The 18,836-nt window shown below is 41.9% G+C and overlaps 1 protein-coding gene across 5 annotated transcripts in view; it reads right to left on the reverse strand.

Moving 5' to 3' along the window:
- The window catches only part of ADAMTS20 (ADAM metallopeptidase with thrombospondin type 1 motif 20), a 185,196-nt gene that overhangs the window by 74,046 nt on the left and 92,314 nt on the right, over nucleotides 1-18,836 (reverse strand). For 4 of the 5 annotated variants that reach the window (XR_010590518.1, XM_065557482.1, XM_065557456.1 and 1 more), the window contains 5 exons: nucleotides 17,435-17,552; nucleotides 12,892-12,987; nucleotides 8,909-9,075; nucleotides 8,673-8,802; nucleotides 75-201 (listed from right to left, as the gene is read on the reverse strand). Coding sequence is in view for 4 of the 5 variants with exons in the window: in XM_065557482.1 (XP_065413554.1) it covers nucleotides 75-201; nucleotides 8,673-8,802; nucleotides 8,909-9,075; nucleotides 12,892-12,987; nucleotides 17,435-17,552 (638 nt within the window). In the remaining variant the exon portion in view is untranslated. The remainder of the gene's footprint in view (nucleotides 1-74; nucleotides 202-8,672; nucleotides 8,803-8,908; nucleotides 9,076-12,891; nucleotides 12,988-17,434; nucleotides 17,553-18,836) is intronic. The other variant, XM_065557469.1, reaches the window with a different exon arrangement.

The following is an 18,836-nucleotide window of genomic DNA, read 5'->3' on the forward strand; positions in this document are numbered from 1 at the left end:
AATACTTTGTTTAGATCTACAGCTACAAAATAGTTAAGTCTTAAAAGAGACTTTTCATAAAAACATCTTTTTACCTTAATTCACACTCTGTATTGCACTTTTCAGAGACTGCTGGTAGAGGCGGCATATTTTCACATCTTTGGTCAGACACTACCAAGTGATCACTCTTACGTATGCATGTAACTTTTCTTTTACGAAGACCTTGAACAAAACATTTGGAAAAGTTTAAATAGCTAAGAAAAAAGTGTTTTTGATCATTTATTGCCATTTTTGTTTATTTAAAAATTAGCTACATATTTTCTGTAATAAAATATTCAGTTGTGTTTCTCAAAATAATTACACAGAATAGGAAAGCCAACATACATGAGACAAAAAACTCATCTCTCTCTACTTGCCTCCCCAGTAGGGTGACCAGACGTTTCAATTTTATAGGGACAGTCCCAATTTTTGGGTCTTTTTCTTATATTGGCTCCCACCCCCGTCCCGATTTTTCACGCTTGCTGTCTAGTCACCCTACTCCCTAGGAGTCTCACAAGTCATCGCTGGTCCAGCCGACACATCTGGTCACACCCTGAAGCTGGTGTTCAAAAGATGTTGACCAACAAACAAGAATTCCATTTTGTGAGAAAATTTGAAGTTTCAGAATTTATTTTTGTTTCTCATCAGAACCTGAATTTTTTCACAATAAAAAGGGAACAACCTCAGAGAGAAACAGAGAGAGTGAGAGAGATCCCCTTAGCCCAGAATAGCCAATACTCCAGAGGTTAGGGAACTCACCTGAGATATGGGAGATCCAGCTTCAAGACCCTGCTCTAAATCAGGCACAACAGGGACCTGAAGCTGGTTCCCAGGTACCTATCTGGGATTGCTCACTCTCTCCTTTTGACCAAAAATTCCAGCCTGGACCTGAGAAGCCTTCCCAAAGACAGTTTCATTGAAACAGCCACAGTTCCATAAGAAGCTTAGGTTTTGAAAAATCTGCATTTTATGACAAAAATGCTTAGTCAAAAAAATTCCCTATCAGTTCTTATGTTGATGTAGAGGACAACACAATCCAGCTACTGTGTCAGCATCACCTGATTAACGGAGTGGCCAGAGCAATGCTCACTTCCAGGCAACTAGAAATACCCACAATCCTGGCTGATCAACCCTATCAAATTCCAAAGCATGTTAAAAAACACAGTACTCCACCTACAGGCAAAGAGTTGACAATCTGGAGAGGTCTGATAATTATAGCATGATGACAGCTATCAACACTCTGGCCCCCAAAATTGCCAAAAGGCCAAGAGAACTTTTCTTTCTATCTCTGCAGAAGCTGTCAAATCTCACCCAGATGAGGTATTCAAGGTGGTAAACAGCACCATCAATTCTGACCACCTACAGCCGTGGTCTCAAAGTCCCAGCCCACGGGCCATCTGCGGCCCGAGAGCCTCCCCACTGCAGCCCATGGAAGAGACACGCATGCAGACACGCTGCCCAATGTCTGCTGCAGGCACTGCCCCTCCCCCGCAGCTCCCATTGGCTGTGGGAGAGGGACATAGATACCATCATTAGTCACCGGACAGAGTCAGCCATGGAGATAGCATCATTAGTTGCTGGGCAGAGTCAGCCATGGAGGCAGCATCACTTTTTTCCACAATGAATATAAACAAGTCAAAATACCGAACACAACTATCTGATGCATTATTGGCCCGCTGGAGGATTTGAGGACTGGCACTGGCCCTAATATAAATTGAGTTTGAGACTCTGACCTACAGTAGGGTTACCATATTTTGAGTGTCCAAAAAGAGGACACTCCACGGGGCCCCGGCCGCACCCCCAGCCCCGCCCACGCCCCCACCTCAACTCCACCCCTTCCCCAAAGTCCCCGCCCCAACTCCGCCCCCTCCCCTGCTTCCCGCAAACATTTGATACGCGGGAAGCCTGAAGCAGGCAGCAGGTAAGCTGGGGGGGGGTGCGGGGACGAGGCGCGGCCCAGTCTGGCCCCCCAAACCGAGCGGCTCCCTCCGGCGGCCGGCCCCGGCCCCAGCGTCTCCAGCCTGGCTCGGCTCGGGCCCTGGGGTGCCGGTCCCCGGCCAGCCCCCGGCCGAGCACCCCCGGGCCAGCACCGCCGGCCCCCGGCCCAGCAGCCCCGGCCCCGGGCCCCGGCCCAGCACCCCCGGCCCCGCACCGCCGGGCCCGGCCCCCGGCCCAGCACCCCCGGCCCCGCACCGCCGGGCCCGGGGCCAGCCCCCGGCCGAGCACCCCTGGCCCCGCACCGCCGGGCCCGGGCCAGCCCCCGGCCCAGCACCCAGCGGCTCCGACCCCTCCCTATTTTCCCGGACATGTTCGGCTTTTTGGGATTTCCCCCCGGACGGGGATTTGAGGCCCAAAAAGCCGGACATGTCCGGGAAAATCCGGACGTATGGTAACCCTAACCTACAGTCCAAAGCAGAACTTAGCACCAAACACTTCACGAAAAGATCACACACATTCAGGAAGTCTTTTAGGCTTCATGTAGCTAATATCCCTTTACCAGACAGTAAACAGCACTTTTGCTCCTTAAATTCAGCCCATTCACTCCACAACTACAGAGCATTCTGAAGGAGACTCAATCAAAAACCTGTGAGTCTAATCCAGGCCCTTCCTGGTTGGTGAAAGAGAGTCACAAGCGATATCCCTCCTGACTGAAAAGACCAATGTCCCTTCCTCTTTCAGACATGCAACAGTTCTACCGATAATGAAGAAATCCACCTGGCGGTATATCTGAACTGACTAACTACCATGCCATATCAAAATTTCCACTCTAGACCTAGCATAATCTGGATACAGGCCAGGACATGAAACAGAAACAGCATTAATGGCACTGATGGATTATCTCTTGATGTCAACAGATGGAAGGCAGACATCCAATCTCATACTCCTGAATCTCTACAGCATTCAGTACGATCAATCATGTGAACCTGCTGTCCCACCTAAAAGAGGAAGCAGGAGTCTAGGAGAATGGAACTCCTGGAGGGAATCACCCAAAGGGAAGCAATGAGAAACTGCCTCTCCACCTGTAGAGTGCCATGATTAGGGCTCTGTATCTGTCATGGAGGTGGAGGAAATCACGGCGGGAGCAGCTATGAGGCGTGGGGGCACGCCCGACAGCTGGTGCCGCTGGCCCCGGGGGCAGGGGGGAGGGACCCGAGCAGTGGCCCCCCCAGCTAAGATTCAGTCAGAGGTATTTATATTACAAGTCATGGACAGGTCATGGGCCATGAATTTTTGTTTATTGCCCATGACCTATCCATGACTTTTACTAAAAATACGTATGACTAACTCATAGCCTTAGCCATGATATACATCTACACCACAAATTAAAACCCACAGTGATGAGTCTCACAGCCCGGTCAATTGACTCAGACTCGTGCTTAACTGTGGGGTTAAAAATAGCAATGTAGACATTCCTGCTTAGGTGAAGAGCCTGGGTTCTGACACGCAGCCCTGGTCTACACTACAGGGTTAAGTCGGATTTAGCCGTGTTAGGTCGATTTTACAATGAATGCATCTACACAAGCAATCCCGTTCCGTCGACCTAAAGGGCTCTTAAAATCAATTTCTGTACTCTTCCCCGGCGAGGGGAGTAGCGCTAAAATCAACCTTGCTGGGTCGATTTTGGGATAGTGTGGACGCAAATCAACGTTAATGGCCTCCAGAAGCTATCTCAGAGTGCTCCAATGTGACCGCTCTGGACAGCACTTTTCAACTCCAACTCCAATGTACTAGCCAGGTACACAGGAAAAGCCCCAGGAACTTTTGAATTTCATTTCCTGTTTGGTCAGCGTGGCGAGCTCAGCAGCACAGGTGACCATGCAGTCCGCACAGAATCACAAACGAGCTCCAGCATGGAGCGAACGGGAGACACTGGATCTGATTGCTGTATGGGGAGAAGAATCTGTGCAGGCAGAACTCCGATCACAAAGAAGAAATGCTAATATATATGCCAAAATTGCACAGGGCATGATGGACAGAGGGTACAACAGGGGCACACAGCAGTGACGCGTGAAAGTCAAGGAGCTCAGGCAAGCCTACCAAAAGACAAATGAGGCAAACGGTCGCTCTGGGTCAGAGCCTCATACATGCTGCTTCAATGATCAGCTGCATAGCTTTCTGGGGGGGAACCTACCACTATCCCACCACTGTCCATGGACACCTGCAAGGGGGGGGGAGTCTCACACAACATGGAGGAGGATTTTGTGGATGAGGAGGAGGAGGAGGAGGAGAAGAATGCTCAGCAGGCAAGCAGTGAATCCGTTCTCCCTGGCAGCCAGGACCTTTTCATCACCCTGGAGCCAATACCCTCCCAAGGCGGGATCCACAACCCTGAAAGGCCCCTCTGGTGAGTGCACATTTGTAACTACAGTTCAGGGTTTAAAAGCAATAGTGTTTAATGTTTGATTTGCCCTGAAGACTTGGGATGCATTTGTGGCCAGTACAGCTACTGGAAAAGTCTGTTAACGTGTCTGGCAATGGAGCGGGAATCCTCCAGGGACATCTCCATGAAGCTCTCCTAGAGGTACTCTGAATGCCTTTGCAGAAGGTTTCTGGGGAGGGCTGCCTTATTTCATCCTCCACGGTAGGACACTTTACCACGCCAAGCCAGTAGCAAGTAGTCTGGAATCATTGCAGCACAAAGCATGGCAGCGAATGGTCCTGGGTTTTGGTCGCATTCAAACAACATTCAGTCTATATCTTTCTGTGTTGACCTCAGGGAGTGATATCATTCATGGTCACCTGGTTGAAATAGGGGAATTTTTGTAAGGTAACAGTAAAAGGACCCTGTTTATGCTGGACTGTTTGCACTTGGCTAAAAGGGATCATCCTTGAGAATAGCCACGCGGCGGGGAGAGGTGAAGGGATCATCTCAAATAGCCACGCGGACGGCTGGGGGGAGGTGTGTGCTGCACATCCACCAAAAACCACAGCCCGGCATTGCTTGCTATGGGAAAGGGGGGCACTGCAGTTTGAAAACATTCCCACATGTTATCAAGGTGTTAGAAGCCAAACCCGTGTACCCTTTGGCTTACCATGGCTGCCTGGAAACCGAATTCTGTTGCCCAGCCGTGTGTGATGTGTCACCATACTGGCAGGCGCTCAATATAAAAGGCAAATGCGACCTTGTACCTAAAGCAGATGTGCTGTCTGCTGTGAATTGCTTGATTCACTGTGAAAGAGTCTCCCTTTTGTTCTCACAAATGTATCATCTTAAATTTTACTCTCCCTTTTTATCCCCCCACAGGTGCAAATGTTTCTATGCTCCCCCTATCATCTCCGTCCCTGAGGTTATCGCAGATCAGAAGGCAAAAAAAACCGCACTCGTGATGACATGTTTTCCGAGCTCATGCAGTCCTCCTGCACTGATAGGGCACAGCTGAATGCATGGAGGCATTCAGTGGCAGAGTCCAGGAAAGCATTAAGTGACCGCGATGAGAAGAGGCAGGATGCAATGCTGAGGCTAATGGGGGAGCAAACGGACATGCTCAGGCATCTGGTGGAGCTGCAGGAAAGCCAACAAGAGCACAGACCGCCGCTGCATCCACTGTACAACTGCCTGCCCTCCTCCCCAAGTTCCATATCCTCCTCACCCAAATGCCCAAGAACGCGGCGGGGGGAGGCTCCGGGGACCCAGCCACTTCACTCCACAGGATGGCCCAAGCAACAGAAGGCTGTCATTCAAACAATTTTGATTTGTAGTGTGGCTACGATAAGCAATGTGGCCTTGTCCTTCCCTCCTCCCGCACCCCACCCTACCCCACCTGGGATACCTTATCAGTTATCTCACTTTTTTTTAATTAATAAAGAAAGAATGCATGGTTTCAAAACAATAGTGACTTTATTTCCTTTGCCAGCTGTGATCAAAGCGGGGAGGGTGGTTGGCTTACAGGGAATTAAAAATCAACAAATGGGGCGGGTTTGCATCAAGGAGAAACACACACAACTATCACACTGTAACCTGGCTAGTCATGAAACTGGTTTTCAAAGCCTCTCTGATGCGCAAGGCACCTACCTGTGCTCTTCTAATCGCCCTGGTGTCTGGATGTTCAAAATTGGCAGCCAGGTGATTTGCCTCAACCTCCCACCCTGCCATAAATGTCTCCCCCTTACTCTCTCAGATATTATGGAGCACACAGCAAGCAGTAATAACAATGGAAATATTGGTTGTGCTGAGGTCTAACCTAATCAGCAAACAGCGCCAGCGAGCTTTTAAACATCCAAAGGCACATTCTACCACCATTCTGCACTTGCTCAGCCTATAGTTGAACTGCTCCTTACTGCTGTCCAGGCTGCCTGTGTATGGCTTCATAAGCCACAGGAGCAAGGGATAGGCTGGGTCTCCAAGGATAACTATTGGCATTTCAACATCCCCAACAGTAATTTTCTGGTCTGGGAAGTAAATCCCTTCTTGCTGCTGCTCAAACAGCCCGGAGTTCCTAAAGATGCGAGCGTCATGCACCTTTCCCGGCCATCCCACTTTGATGTCAGTGAAACGTCCCTTGTGATCCACCAGTGCTTGCAGCACCATTGAGAAGTACCCCTTGCGGTTTATGTACTAGTTGGCAAGGTAGTCCGGTGCCAAGATAGGGATATGCGTTACATCTATCGCCTCACCGCAGTTAGGGAAACCCATTGCAGCAATGCCATCCACTATGACCTGCACATTTCCCAGAGTCACTACCTTTGATAACAGAATGTCAGTGATTGCATTGGCTACTTGAATCACAGCAGTCCTCACAGTAGATTTGCCCACTCCAAATTGATTCCCGACTGACCGGTAGCAGTCAGGTGTTGCAAGCTTCCACAGTGCTATCGCCACTCACTTCTCAGCTGTCAGGGCAGCTCTCATCTTGGTATTCCTGTGCTTCAGGGTGGGGGAAAGCAACTCACAGAGTTCTGGGAACGTGGCCTTACACATGCGAAAGTTTCGCAGGCACTGGGAATCATCCCATACCTGCAACACTATGCGGTCCCACCAGTCTGTACTTGTTTGCCGGGCCCAGAATCAGCGTTCCACTGTATCAACCTACCCCACTGCTGCCAGGATGTCCCAACTGCCACATCCCATGCTTTCAGGAATGTCTGTCTCCATGTCCTCTTCACAATCGTCCTTGTGCTGGTGTCTCCTAGCCAGGTTCTGCACATACTCCAGGATAATGCGTGAGGTGTTTACAATGCTCACAACAGCAGCGGTGAGCTGAGCGGGCTCCATGCTTGCCATGCTATAGTGTCTGCATGGGTAACCCAAGCAAAAAGGTGCAAAATGATTGTCTACAGTTGCTTTCACAGAGGAAGGGAGGGGAGAATGACGACATGTACCCCAAACCACCTACGACAATGTTTTTGCCCCATCAGGCATTGGGAGCTTAACCCATAATTCCAATGGGCAGCGGAGATTGCAGGAACTGTGGGATAGCTTCCCATAGTGCACCACTCCGTGAGTGGATGCTAGCCACGGTAGTGAGGACGCACTCCGCTGACTTAATGCGCTTAGTGGGACATACACAATCAACTGTATAAAATCAATTTCTAAAAATCGACTTCTATAAAATCGACGTAATTTCGTAGTGTAGACATACCCACAGTCACAGAGCCTGGGATCCAGCCTAAGCAAGAACATCTACACTTCTATTTTTAGCTCCACAGCCTGAGCCGCAGCCTGACCTGGCCTCTGAGACTCATTGACACGGGTTTTTCTTTGTAGTGTAGACATACCCAAAGGGATCAATTCTCTCTTTAGTTCGATGCAACATTACACACAGCAGTGAGACATCAAGGACTCAAATGCCATCCATATGCAGATGAGACATAGCTTTTTGTTATCCTCTGCAATGTCTATTGTCTGAGCTTCCTGGTTATTCATAACAAGCTTGGATATGAAGCTTAATCCACTATGATAGGTTTCTTTAACTGAAAAATTTTACTGAGCTTTCTCTAACTCTTTAGGAGATTCAGCTAAGGTTTAGAAAACATACAGATGGCTCCTTTTGTTGGCACTCTGGCTTAGTTCATGTCAAGCAAGAGCACTAGCCGTATCAATCAGATTCTTGTAGGCAAGTGGCTAGTCTTTTATGAGATTATATAATGTAACCATTTTTTGAGTCAAACTGCTTCCGTAAATATAGAAATTCAATTATTACTGCTAGAATTATTGTGAAAATGTACAAATAAATAAAAATAAAATAAAATAATAATACTTTTCTCTATATATAAAATTTTAAACTAAATAGAACTAATTAATCCTTTGATGAACCCAATCCACGTTGTCACACTTTTCTGGATGACACATATCTTAAGTGTACCTTAATTTCAAGATCACTCATTTTAATCTCTAAATTTAAATTACCTATAATTTCATGCTAATTTCACACTTTTACAGTTGAAAATTATTTACATTAGAAATAGAGAATCCAGAATAGAAGATACAGAACTCTATTTACACCAAGAAAATGAATCCCTCACCATTTGAAGTTTCCTGCATTTATTGGTGTACCTCATTTTCAGGACTTTATCCCAAATTGCGTGCCACGTTTGGGCATACACAGGTTGAGATGCATGATGTGACATGATGTTAAATACTTCTGAATTTACATGTAATAATATGAAATAACATCATAAAACAGAATTCTGATTTCAAAAAGAATTCACAATACCTTGACACATTTTGCTGCACTCTTGCCAGGGACCATATGGATCCCAGAGAAACAGATCACTTCTCTCTTCTATAGGAATACTGAATGAATAACGCACATCAGGATTGTATAAATTCCCTACACATAATACCTTTAAAGATATAAAAATAATACTTTATTTCAATGAATTGACCCATGACTATAAAACTATAAACACTTATTAACTTTACAAACTTATTAAAACATTGAAAATTCACCTGCAAAATTAGCTCTTCTTCTAGCCGATGGGTGCTGTTAATTCGCTCTACAGTGTTGTTTGAACCATTGTACTCAAAAATGGCTCCTTGTATACCAATTTCTTTTTTAGACATGCTTACAACAAAATTTCCGTTCAGGATAAAATTCCCATGAGTATCAGATAATGCTAAAAGTAAAAATTTGGGAATAAACATCTATCACAATTAAAAGGTATAATAAACAGTACAGATTTGATATTTTGTTTGCATTTAGTTATTCATTATGATCATTGGTATTTTTTTATTTATGACAAACAGTTTTGAAAACATCAGTAAGATGTGATACCATTAGTAACATACTTCTATTCAGGTGCCATAGGTACTATCTACATCATTAAAATTTACTGTGTTGGGGGACCTCATTACTACAGGGTAATAATACCAGAAATATTTTAAAAATGTTTTGGACCTGCCAGTATACCTGGGAACAGTTGGTATTCTGAATTGTTCTACAGTCTTGCATTCTACAGGGCTATAGTTCTATTTAGTAATATGGTTAAAATTGGGTAACTCCTAGGCCTTCATTGGCAAGACTGAAATGTGCATTCTGGCATTACATGATCAATTTTAATATTGTAAGATAAGCATAGTTTTCTAAAAGCCTCTTTTCTCCTAGTATTTTTCATCCATGGATAGAATATATGTATAATGTATGTATAGGTAACCATCTGAGCGTGTTCTCTGTGCATGTTTAACATTCTGACAAAGAGCTATGTGTAAGCTAGAAATCTAGTCTCTTTCACCAACAGAAGTTGGTCCAATAAAAGATATTACCTCAGATACCTTGTCTCTCTAAAATTAATGAAACATTTAACTGCAAAATGTCATAACACAACTGAAATGTTTTCAGCAACAATTCTACTCTGTCCAAATCTCGTTCTTCCACTTTACATCAAAACAAATAAACTATATACTTCAGATATAACAGAGATCTCATCTTATAAATAAATGGTATGTTTTCAACAAATATGCATTTAAAAAATCCCAGTACTTGCTCTAATTCTTAGTTCACTTATAAATAACATGACCACCACAAATTCATACTGATAAAAACTTTGTAAACACACCATCCATTCTTGTTGCCTCTTTCTGACAAATAAACACATAAACACACATTAAGAATAAGAAACAGACTACCAAATCACACTAGGGAACAGGTTCACTGCCTCCTTATGCACCTACCTATAATGGGTAGGGAAAATAACTGTGTGATCACAGGGGACTTCAATTTGAGTTACATATTCTGGAGGTCTCATGCTGCCAGTACAAAAACATCCCTGAAATTTCTAATCATCATAGGTGACAATTTTCCTAACTAAAAAAGCGCTGCAGCCAATGCAGGGGATTCTCTATTCAACCTTGTCCCAACAGATAAAGATCACAGAACTAAAAATTAATGGTAACATAGGTACAAGTGATCATTACTTGATCACATTTATAATGTGCCAGCATAATAATAATAAGGCCAATTTCACAAAGCTGAAAACAATGATGAGCCAAAGCAGTCGTGAGAAAAAATTTAATAAGAAAAATTTGAATGATAATTGGAAATAATTTAAGAACACTTTACTAGATGCCCAAAAAGTCACAGTCTCACAATTGAGGGTCCTGTGGCACCTTTAAGACTAACAGAAGTATTGGGAGCATAAGCTTTCGTGGGTAAGAACCTCACTTCTTCAGATGCAAGAAGTGAAAGTGCATCTGAAGAAGTGAGGTTCTTACCCACGAAAGCTTATGCTCCCAATACTTCTGTTAGTCTTAAAGGTGCCACAGGACCCTCTGTGGCTTTTTACAGATTCAGACTAACATGGCTACCCCTCTGATACTAGTCTCACAATTGAGATAGTAGGTTGTACTGGGTAAAAAATTGATGTGGTTTAGAGGGGAAGTGCAGGCAGCTACAAAAAATTCAATATATATACATATATTACCAATGAAAGAAAGAGGAAGTTAATAGTAATGAAACATAAATCAGGAATTAGGAATTGTGGAAAACTGATAAGGGAGCAAAGGGACACAAGGAGAACTCTGTGGCCAGCAGAGTTAAGGACAATAAGCAGTTCTTTAAATATATTAGGAACCAAAAGCATCCTGACAATGATATTGTCCACTAGTAGATGGAAATGGTAGAATTATCAATAATAATAATGCATAAAAGGGGGAAGTGTTTATTAAATATTGCTGTTCTGTATTTGTGGTAAAAACAGATGATGTAGTCTCATTATATGGTGATAATAACACTCTTTCCATTCAAATGGCATCTCTGGAGGATGTCAAACAGAAGCTACTAAAGTTAGACATTTTTAAATCAGCAGGTCCAGTTAACTTGTATCCAAGACTTTTAAAAGAGCTGGCTGAGGAATTCACTGGACCATTAATGTTGATTCTCAATAAGTCTTGGAGCACTGGAGAAGTTCAAAAAGACTGGAAGAAAGCTAATGTTTTGCCAAATTTAAACTAGGGAAACAGGAGGAGCAGGCTAATTAAAGACTGTCAGTTTAATGTCAATCCTGGGCAAGATAATTGAGTGGCTGAAATTGGACTCATTTAATAAAGAATTATAGGAGGGTAATGTAATTGATGCAAATCAACATGAGTTTATGGAAAAGAGATCCTGTCAAACTAACCTGATATCTTTTTATGAAATGAGGTTACAAGTTTAGCTGATAAAGGTAACAATGTTAATAAAGGTAATATACTTAGACTTCTGTACGACATTTGACTCGGTACCAAACAACATTTTGATTAAAAAAACAGAATATAAAATTAACATGGCACACATTACATTAATTAAAACCTGTCTAACTGGTAGGTCTCAAAATGTAAGTATAAACAGGGAATCGTCATTGAGCAGGTTTGTTCCAGTGAGTCCCACAGGGATCTGTTCTTGGCCCTACACTATTTAACATTTTTACCAATGACCTGGACGAAAACATAAAATAATCACTGATAAAGTCTGCAGATGACACATAAATTGGGGGAATGTTAAATAATGAAGAGGACAGGTCACTGATTCACAGCAAATTGGATCACTTGGTAAACTGGATGCAAGCAAACAATATGCATTTTAATATGTCTAACTGCAAATGCATACACCTACGAGTAAGGTATGTAGGCTATACTTATAGGATGCACGACTTTCTCCTGAAAAGCAGTGACTCTGAAAAAAGATTTGGAGGTCATAGTGGATAATTAGCTGAACGTGAGCTCCCATTGCGAAGCTGTAGTCAAAAGAGCTAATGCAATCCTGGGATACATAAACAGGAGAATCTCAAGCAGGAGTAGAGAGGTTATTTTACCTCTATTTGGTACTGGTACAACTAGTGCTGGGATACTGTATCTAGTTCTGGGGTCCACAATTCAAGAAGAAAGTTGATAAATTGGAGGGGGTTCAGAGAAGAGCCACAAGAATGACCAAAGGATTAGAAAGCTTGTCTTACAGTGATAGACTCACGGAGCTCAAACTATTTAGCTTAACAAAGAAAATGTTAATGGGTGGCTTGATTACAGTGTATAAGTATCTACATGAAGAATGAGTATTTAACCACAGGAACAATTTACCGATGGTCGTGGTGGATTCTCCTTCACCAACAATTTTTAAATCAAAACTGTTTTCCTAAAAGATATGATCTCGGAATTATTTTGGGGAAGTTCTTTGGCCTGTGTTATTCAGATCAGACTAGATTATCACAATGGTCCCTTCCAGCCAGAGAATCTCTGAATCCCCAAAACCCATTAAAGTTCCTGTGTTGTTTTTTTTCCCAGATGAAATTACACTTGTGTAACTTCTGAAGGGGGAACCAGGCAACCCAGGTGATGATAAATTATAATTACACAATTGCTCTAAGGACTTTATCAGACTTCTTATATTTTATGTCTGCAGTAGACCTTTGGGAAAGTACACACAAACCATCTATCAGCTGTTGTTTACTGGAAACCTTTACCAAGGTAGTTGTCATCTTCTGGTTTTCCTGAATAGCTGTGCTGACGAATGTCAATATTTGTTGCTCCCATGGGAATTTTTACTATGATATTATAACCTGGAATATAATTGTACATAAATTAGTTCTTTCTAAACACCACAAACATCCATATACTTGTAAAAATTAATTTTCTGAACATTCGTTTAATCAGCTTTCTTCCCATACTCTGACAACCAGTGAGGGACAGCCCGCTGTTAAATCCACTCATTTTTCTGCAGGAAGGAAAATCTGGTAGCTTCTTTTAAAACACAGAAATTAAGCTATATAAAGTCTAGTCAAACGGAACTATTATAATACTTATTGATTTCATATCAAAAAAGAAAATTATTTTTTCTGGTTTTATGAAAACTGAATGACATGTACTATAACCAATAATGTTAGTGGACTCTATTAATAAAATCCTTTCCATATACATGTCTACTGATTAGGACACTATAGTGGGATTCAGGAGGACCTGGCTTCAAACTTTCTGTGAGAGCTTGTACAAGTCACTTAATCTATCCTGTGCCCCAGCCCTCCATCTGTAAAACAGAGATAATACTTCCCTATTTTAAAGGAGTGCTGTGAGGTGAAAATCCATTAATGACTGCTAGGTGCTCAGACAGTACAGTGTGAAGGCCAGGCAGGTAGGTAAGTTATAAACATTAGATAAATTAGTCATGTTAGATCTGCAATCTTCCAGATGTGAGTTGGGCTACTCATTAGAGTATGGGTCTGATGTGCTCCCTTCAAGAAGCAATTCATAAACGAGTCACCACATTCTACAATTACTCCAGCTAGTCCCAAATACAGTAATAGGTATTGTAGCAGCATAGTTTTGAGGTAACAAAATAATAAATAGCCAGATCCACATTTGAGAGAAACAGCCACACTCTTCTCACATGTACAGTTAAAAATGCTTATTCACAGCTGCTACCTGAACATCCAGGAGCACCACTGAATCTAAGAACCCTATATTGTGAACCTGCTTAACAAATAGTAGCACAATCAGTCAGAAGAATTAATATAATTCTTGATAACTCCTCCAATTGCTTCTCTATCCACTAACATTACCTCAGGATTATTATTAGCACTAAGCTTCAACTGCTAGCTCTCATCCATGGGTAATAAGCTAAAAATATAACTACAAGACTCTCCCCCTCAATGTCATTATCCACTAATTGTACAGTATTGTATTAATCACATAATAATCAATGTGTATAACCCAAAAAGCTTAGTGTTAGCACAGATTTATTATGTCTACCACTTGGGGGCAGCACTGTAATTGCAAACTGTTACAATTTGCACATCTTTAGTCAGTAGTCCACTACCTGTCAATTACACAATATATCTTTCCAATATGTAGTAAAGGAAAAACACCCAAAAAGCCCCCTATCATTCACACCCAAGAGAAGGTAAAAAGGGGGAGAGGAAAGAGAAAGAGGTAGTTGGAGGAGAGAGGAGAGAAAACAAAATTGGGAGGAAAGAAATTTAAAAATAACAGAAACATTGCCATGTAGCATGCTGATATGAGACAAGTAACTGGAAAATTACATCAGTGACTTTTGTTGGGGAAGGGACAATTCTTTGTCAAGTACTCAGATACTTCAGTTATAAGTGCAATATAACAGAAAGACAGTTAAAAATACCAAGTATGAGTAATTAAAGGTACCTGTCTCCTCAAACCAGGATGCCAGTACATTAGCATTTAGTTGCAATGAATTGCTAATGACTATTTTATTAACATTTAAATATGTAGGGCAAAATTATAACTTAACATTACATGGCACGCAGAGCACTGCTCCAGTGAGTGATCACACAGGCTGCCCCTGCAGTGGCATAAACCAAATCTCAAATTGGTCCCTTGGTGCATAAGGAGTGAGAGTGTCTACTACTGCACTACTCCCAGGGAATATCAAAGGGGCAGAGTATTGCAGCACAAGCTGGTGAGGCCTACACATACCAAACTCCCTGATAAAATCAATTTGCTTGTATAATACAGCCTTGAGAGAGCATCTTATCTCATCAATGTGACTGGAGATGTGCTAGTGCTATCCTGGGGGGTCATCTCTCTGTTTCTGGGAAGATGCTAAGGGTCAACTGAACATCACATTCTGTGAGGGCTGTTGCATTCCTGCTTGAATATGGCTGTCAAACTGTTAGAGCTGTGTGGGCAGTGCAGGCTACAAGATCTGTGGCATATGTGCTACTATCTGGTTTAGGGTCTGTAGACATGCTTTAATTTGCATAACCATGCCCATTTTGAGTGACTCCACCCGCATTTTGTTACAGAGTCAAACCATGTCATAGTAACAGTGGGCAGAGCTAGTGACAGCTCTGAACTATTCCCTCTGAGCATGCAGGCAGCAGGTAGTTGCCTCACTACTTGCCACCACACATATAGACTTCTGGAAAACCTAGTGTACTCACATAGGGTATATGATGATTTAGGGGCTTAATAATTAAAGCGCAATTTAAATGTTATGATTAATTGTAAAATAGAAGAAAATAACACAATTTTTCTTTCCCCAAAACAAGCTTTATAATCTTGCCATGTCAAATTCTGCCTCGACTAACACCCTCTCCAAGCCCAGCAAAGTCAGAGGATTAGTCAAATAAGTAAGGGTAGTAGAATTTGGCCCTAAGACTACATCATACCATGATGTGTTGCTGAGAGAAGCCTAGTGGGAGGTACAAAGCATAATGGGTCTTATTCTCATTTACAGTAAGCCCTTTTACACAGGCTCATGGAAGGGGGGTGCTGTAAACACAGGGAAAACAATCTATAGCAGTCCAAATGGTTGTTCAAAGTGCACACACCCTGTGCACAGGACACTGCACCACACCTATGGATGGCAGTGAAATAAATGCCATGACCTAGTCCTTCTGGCATATGCCCAGATTTGTTTTCCTAACTGAAATGATTAGGTCTTAATTGTGTTATTTCCTCAAAATACAAAGTCCTGCAACCTGTCAGTTGAAAATGAAAAAACAGCCAAAAAAACCTTTTTTCACTTCCACCATAGAAAGAAAAAAGTGCCTGAAGCTACTAACTTCATTATTTTACATAATTTACTAATTTTCAAGACCAGACTTAAAATAAAAATGACTAAATTAACATAATTAAATTTTGAAATTTTATTAAAAAAGAAACCCTATTTTTAAATGGAAAGTTCCATGCTTGAGCATGTTTGCTTTTAATAAAGAGCAAACTAACTCAAAAATATGTAAGGTGGTAACAGATATACTAATACAGCCTTGCTAACAGTGGCATTAATGCCATTTTCATCAGAATATGAATAGATTGGTATCAGACACATTCTTAATTCAATTCATGTACTAACCCTACAGTACATGATCATTAATGGTGATAAAAAAAGCCCACCGTTCCTTTACAGTTTTATCAAACTCTTACATCCTTTCACTGTTACAATTTTAAATGTACATTTACAAATTCATATTGTTTCTGATTTAATAATAACAGGCACTTACTGTGCTTTCGATCATCCATCAGCACAGAAACAAGAGCGGATTGTGTGTATATACGTGTGGGAGAAGGGAGAGAGGAGAGACAGTGTCTGTGTGCCACCTTTATGCCTCCTGGTGTTTTTGCCTCATCCCCTGGGATGAGCACAAACCATCTGCCAGGCAAAAAATAGCCAAAGTCCAGCAGCATTTTGGACATACCCTTCCCCTTGTCCCCTGGAGAATGGGAAAGGTGTCAGAACAGAACTTTTCTGGCAGCTCTACATTGGCCAGGCATCTCGCCTTTTTGCCAAGGGTCATCTCCACCCAGTTTGCTGCCCCTTTAAACTAGTGGAGCAGCCTAAAGGGGCCATTGGACAACTGATGTCCATGGTCTCCTGACCCTCTGTCCCATGCTCTTACTACGAAGCTATGGTTCTGTATGCTATGCTTGACAAGAGTTTCTATTTATATATACACACTGGTCTCTCAAACCCTCCTACACATTGTTGTAAGAACTACAGATAGTATTAATGAAGAAACTGAGGTAATAGATTCTCTATGTGATAGGTTTCCCACTAATTGCCATTGATCAGAAGGAGAACATACATCTTCTGGTAATCTGGGATAAGAGAGTGCATCGCATTTTATGGGTCTATATTTGTCATTTTAATAAAAGAAAGAAAATCAGCCAGGAGCTCAGACCTGGGATTCATCCCTCTCTCTCCTCATGGGGCCAACAGGAGATGCTGGAGCCCCATGGGCTGTGTAATTTCAGCACAGACTGATCACAAAGTGCAGGAAGCAGGAAGCGCTCTTTTCCAGAGCTAGCTCTGCAACTCCTCACCACACCATTTCCCCCTCTTTTTTGCTTTGACTTTACTCAGCAACTGGCTTTTCCCTGAATAGGTCAGCATACCACAGTGTTTGTCTCTGTATCCTTGAAAGAGCTTTTGTGACTCAAAGTCATGGATATTTTCTGTTGGCAGAGGCCCTAAAGAACATACACTGAAATCGTACTTTAAACACAACTTAAATGTAAAATAAGAGAAAAACATACCATAATGAGCACTGTTGAAAGTACCTGCAAGAGTCTTACATGAAGAATTATCACCGCCACAGATTCCACACTTATCTCTCCTTGCCTTGGAATTCAACACATGATCACAGCCAGCTTGCTACAAGAAATACAATAAATCTGTGTTGCATATATTGTAATAAGTCATTCAGCTCAGTAGAAAACAGTGAAAATGGCACATTTTAAGATTTTTCCCCAAAAAGATTTTATTCACTATGTATATATATATCAATGGACTATCTCCATCTTTGTTGGCAAATCATGAACAGTCTTTTATATGATCTTAGGTGCTGTGATGCAAGGACAAAGTATAATAGTTCTGTTATTCTAAGAAAGTACAATGCAAATGTATTTAACATTTCTGCATTTCTTGATGCATTAACATTTTATAAAGCTTTTCTATCTACAATATTGAATGTTCACTATAAATTTTAAAGACAATTTGTTCAAAAACCTCTGTAATGTTAAAATGAATCAATTCCTTTAGTATTATGTGCACATGAACATCAATTCTTTTAAACTCTATAATTATAAAATAAAGAATGATTTATTAACTATTTATATGTCCTTTAGCTAAGATACTAAGAAAAATAAACCCAAGATCACTATTTTAATTTTTAATTCTTTACTCAGACCATTCCCTTTCCCTCCTCCACATAAGTACAGCTGCTCTCTGTCATTCCTCCCTGTGGTTTACCCTAATGAAGGGTCAAATTTTATCTTCACTTTCACATTATGCAACCCACTGCAATCAGTAAGGTTGCATGGGGATGGAAAGCAAAATCTGTCTTGAAGTTCTGGGTTGTTTTAGCATCCCTCTCCCTATAAAAGGGCCTGTGGCATTACCATAATTTTCATCCATCTAAGAAAACTGAAATGATCCCTTTCAGAGCTAAATTGCCTCCTGATTTTGAGAAATATGATGTAAAACCTCCTCTCCACAGAGGTAATAGCACTTTTCTCAGCTATTCACTGACTTAAATAGAGTTACCCCTAATTTATACCTGTTTAAATGAGAGAAGAATTAGGCTCTTAGGATTCAAATCTGGGTCTTCTACTTTATGAGCTCTCCCTCTAGGTCACTAAGCTGACCAGGATCAGAACTTTGTTAAAAGCAGTTCTAACAACTTTGCTTTAGTGGTTTCCAAGAGGATTTGCTTTGACGTATATTTTTATATTTTTTTAAGAGAGAGAGAGAGACTGTGTGTGTAGTGTATAGTATGTATATAATAATATGTAGTATACTATAGCATATACTATATAGTATAAGGTGTACATACTATAGATATAATGAAAGAGCGTGACTGGGTACCACAGCAGAAGTCATCTGCACAGATGAATTTGTGTGACTGAGTCAGTAGCAGGTCGTTTGTGAACAGACTGA

Source organism: Chrysemys picta, chromosome 1, assembly GCF_011386835.1.
Source record: "Chrysemys picta bellii isolate R12L10 chromosome 1, ASM1138683v2, whole genome shotgun sequence".
Classification (NCBI taxonomy): domain Eukaryota; kingdom Metazoa; phylum Chordata; order Testudines; family Emydidae; genus Chrysemys; species Chrysemys picta.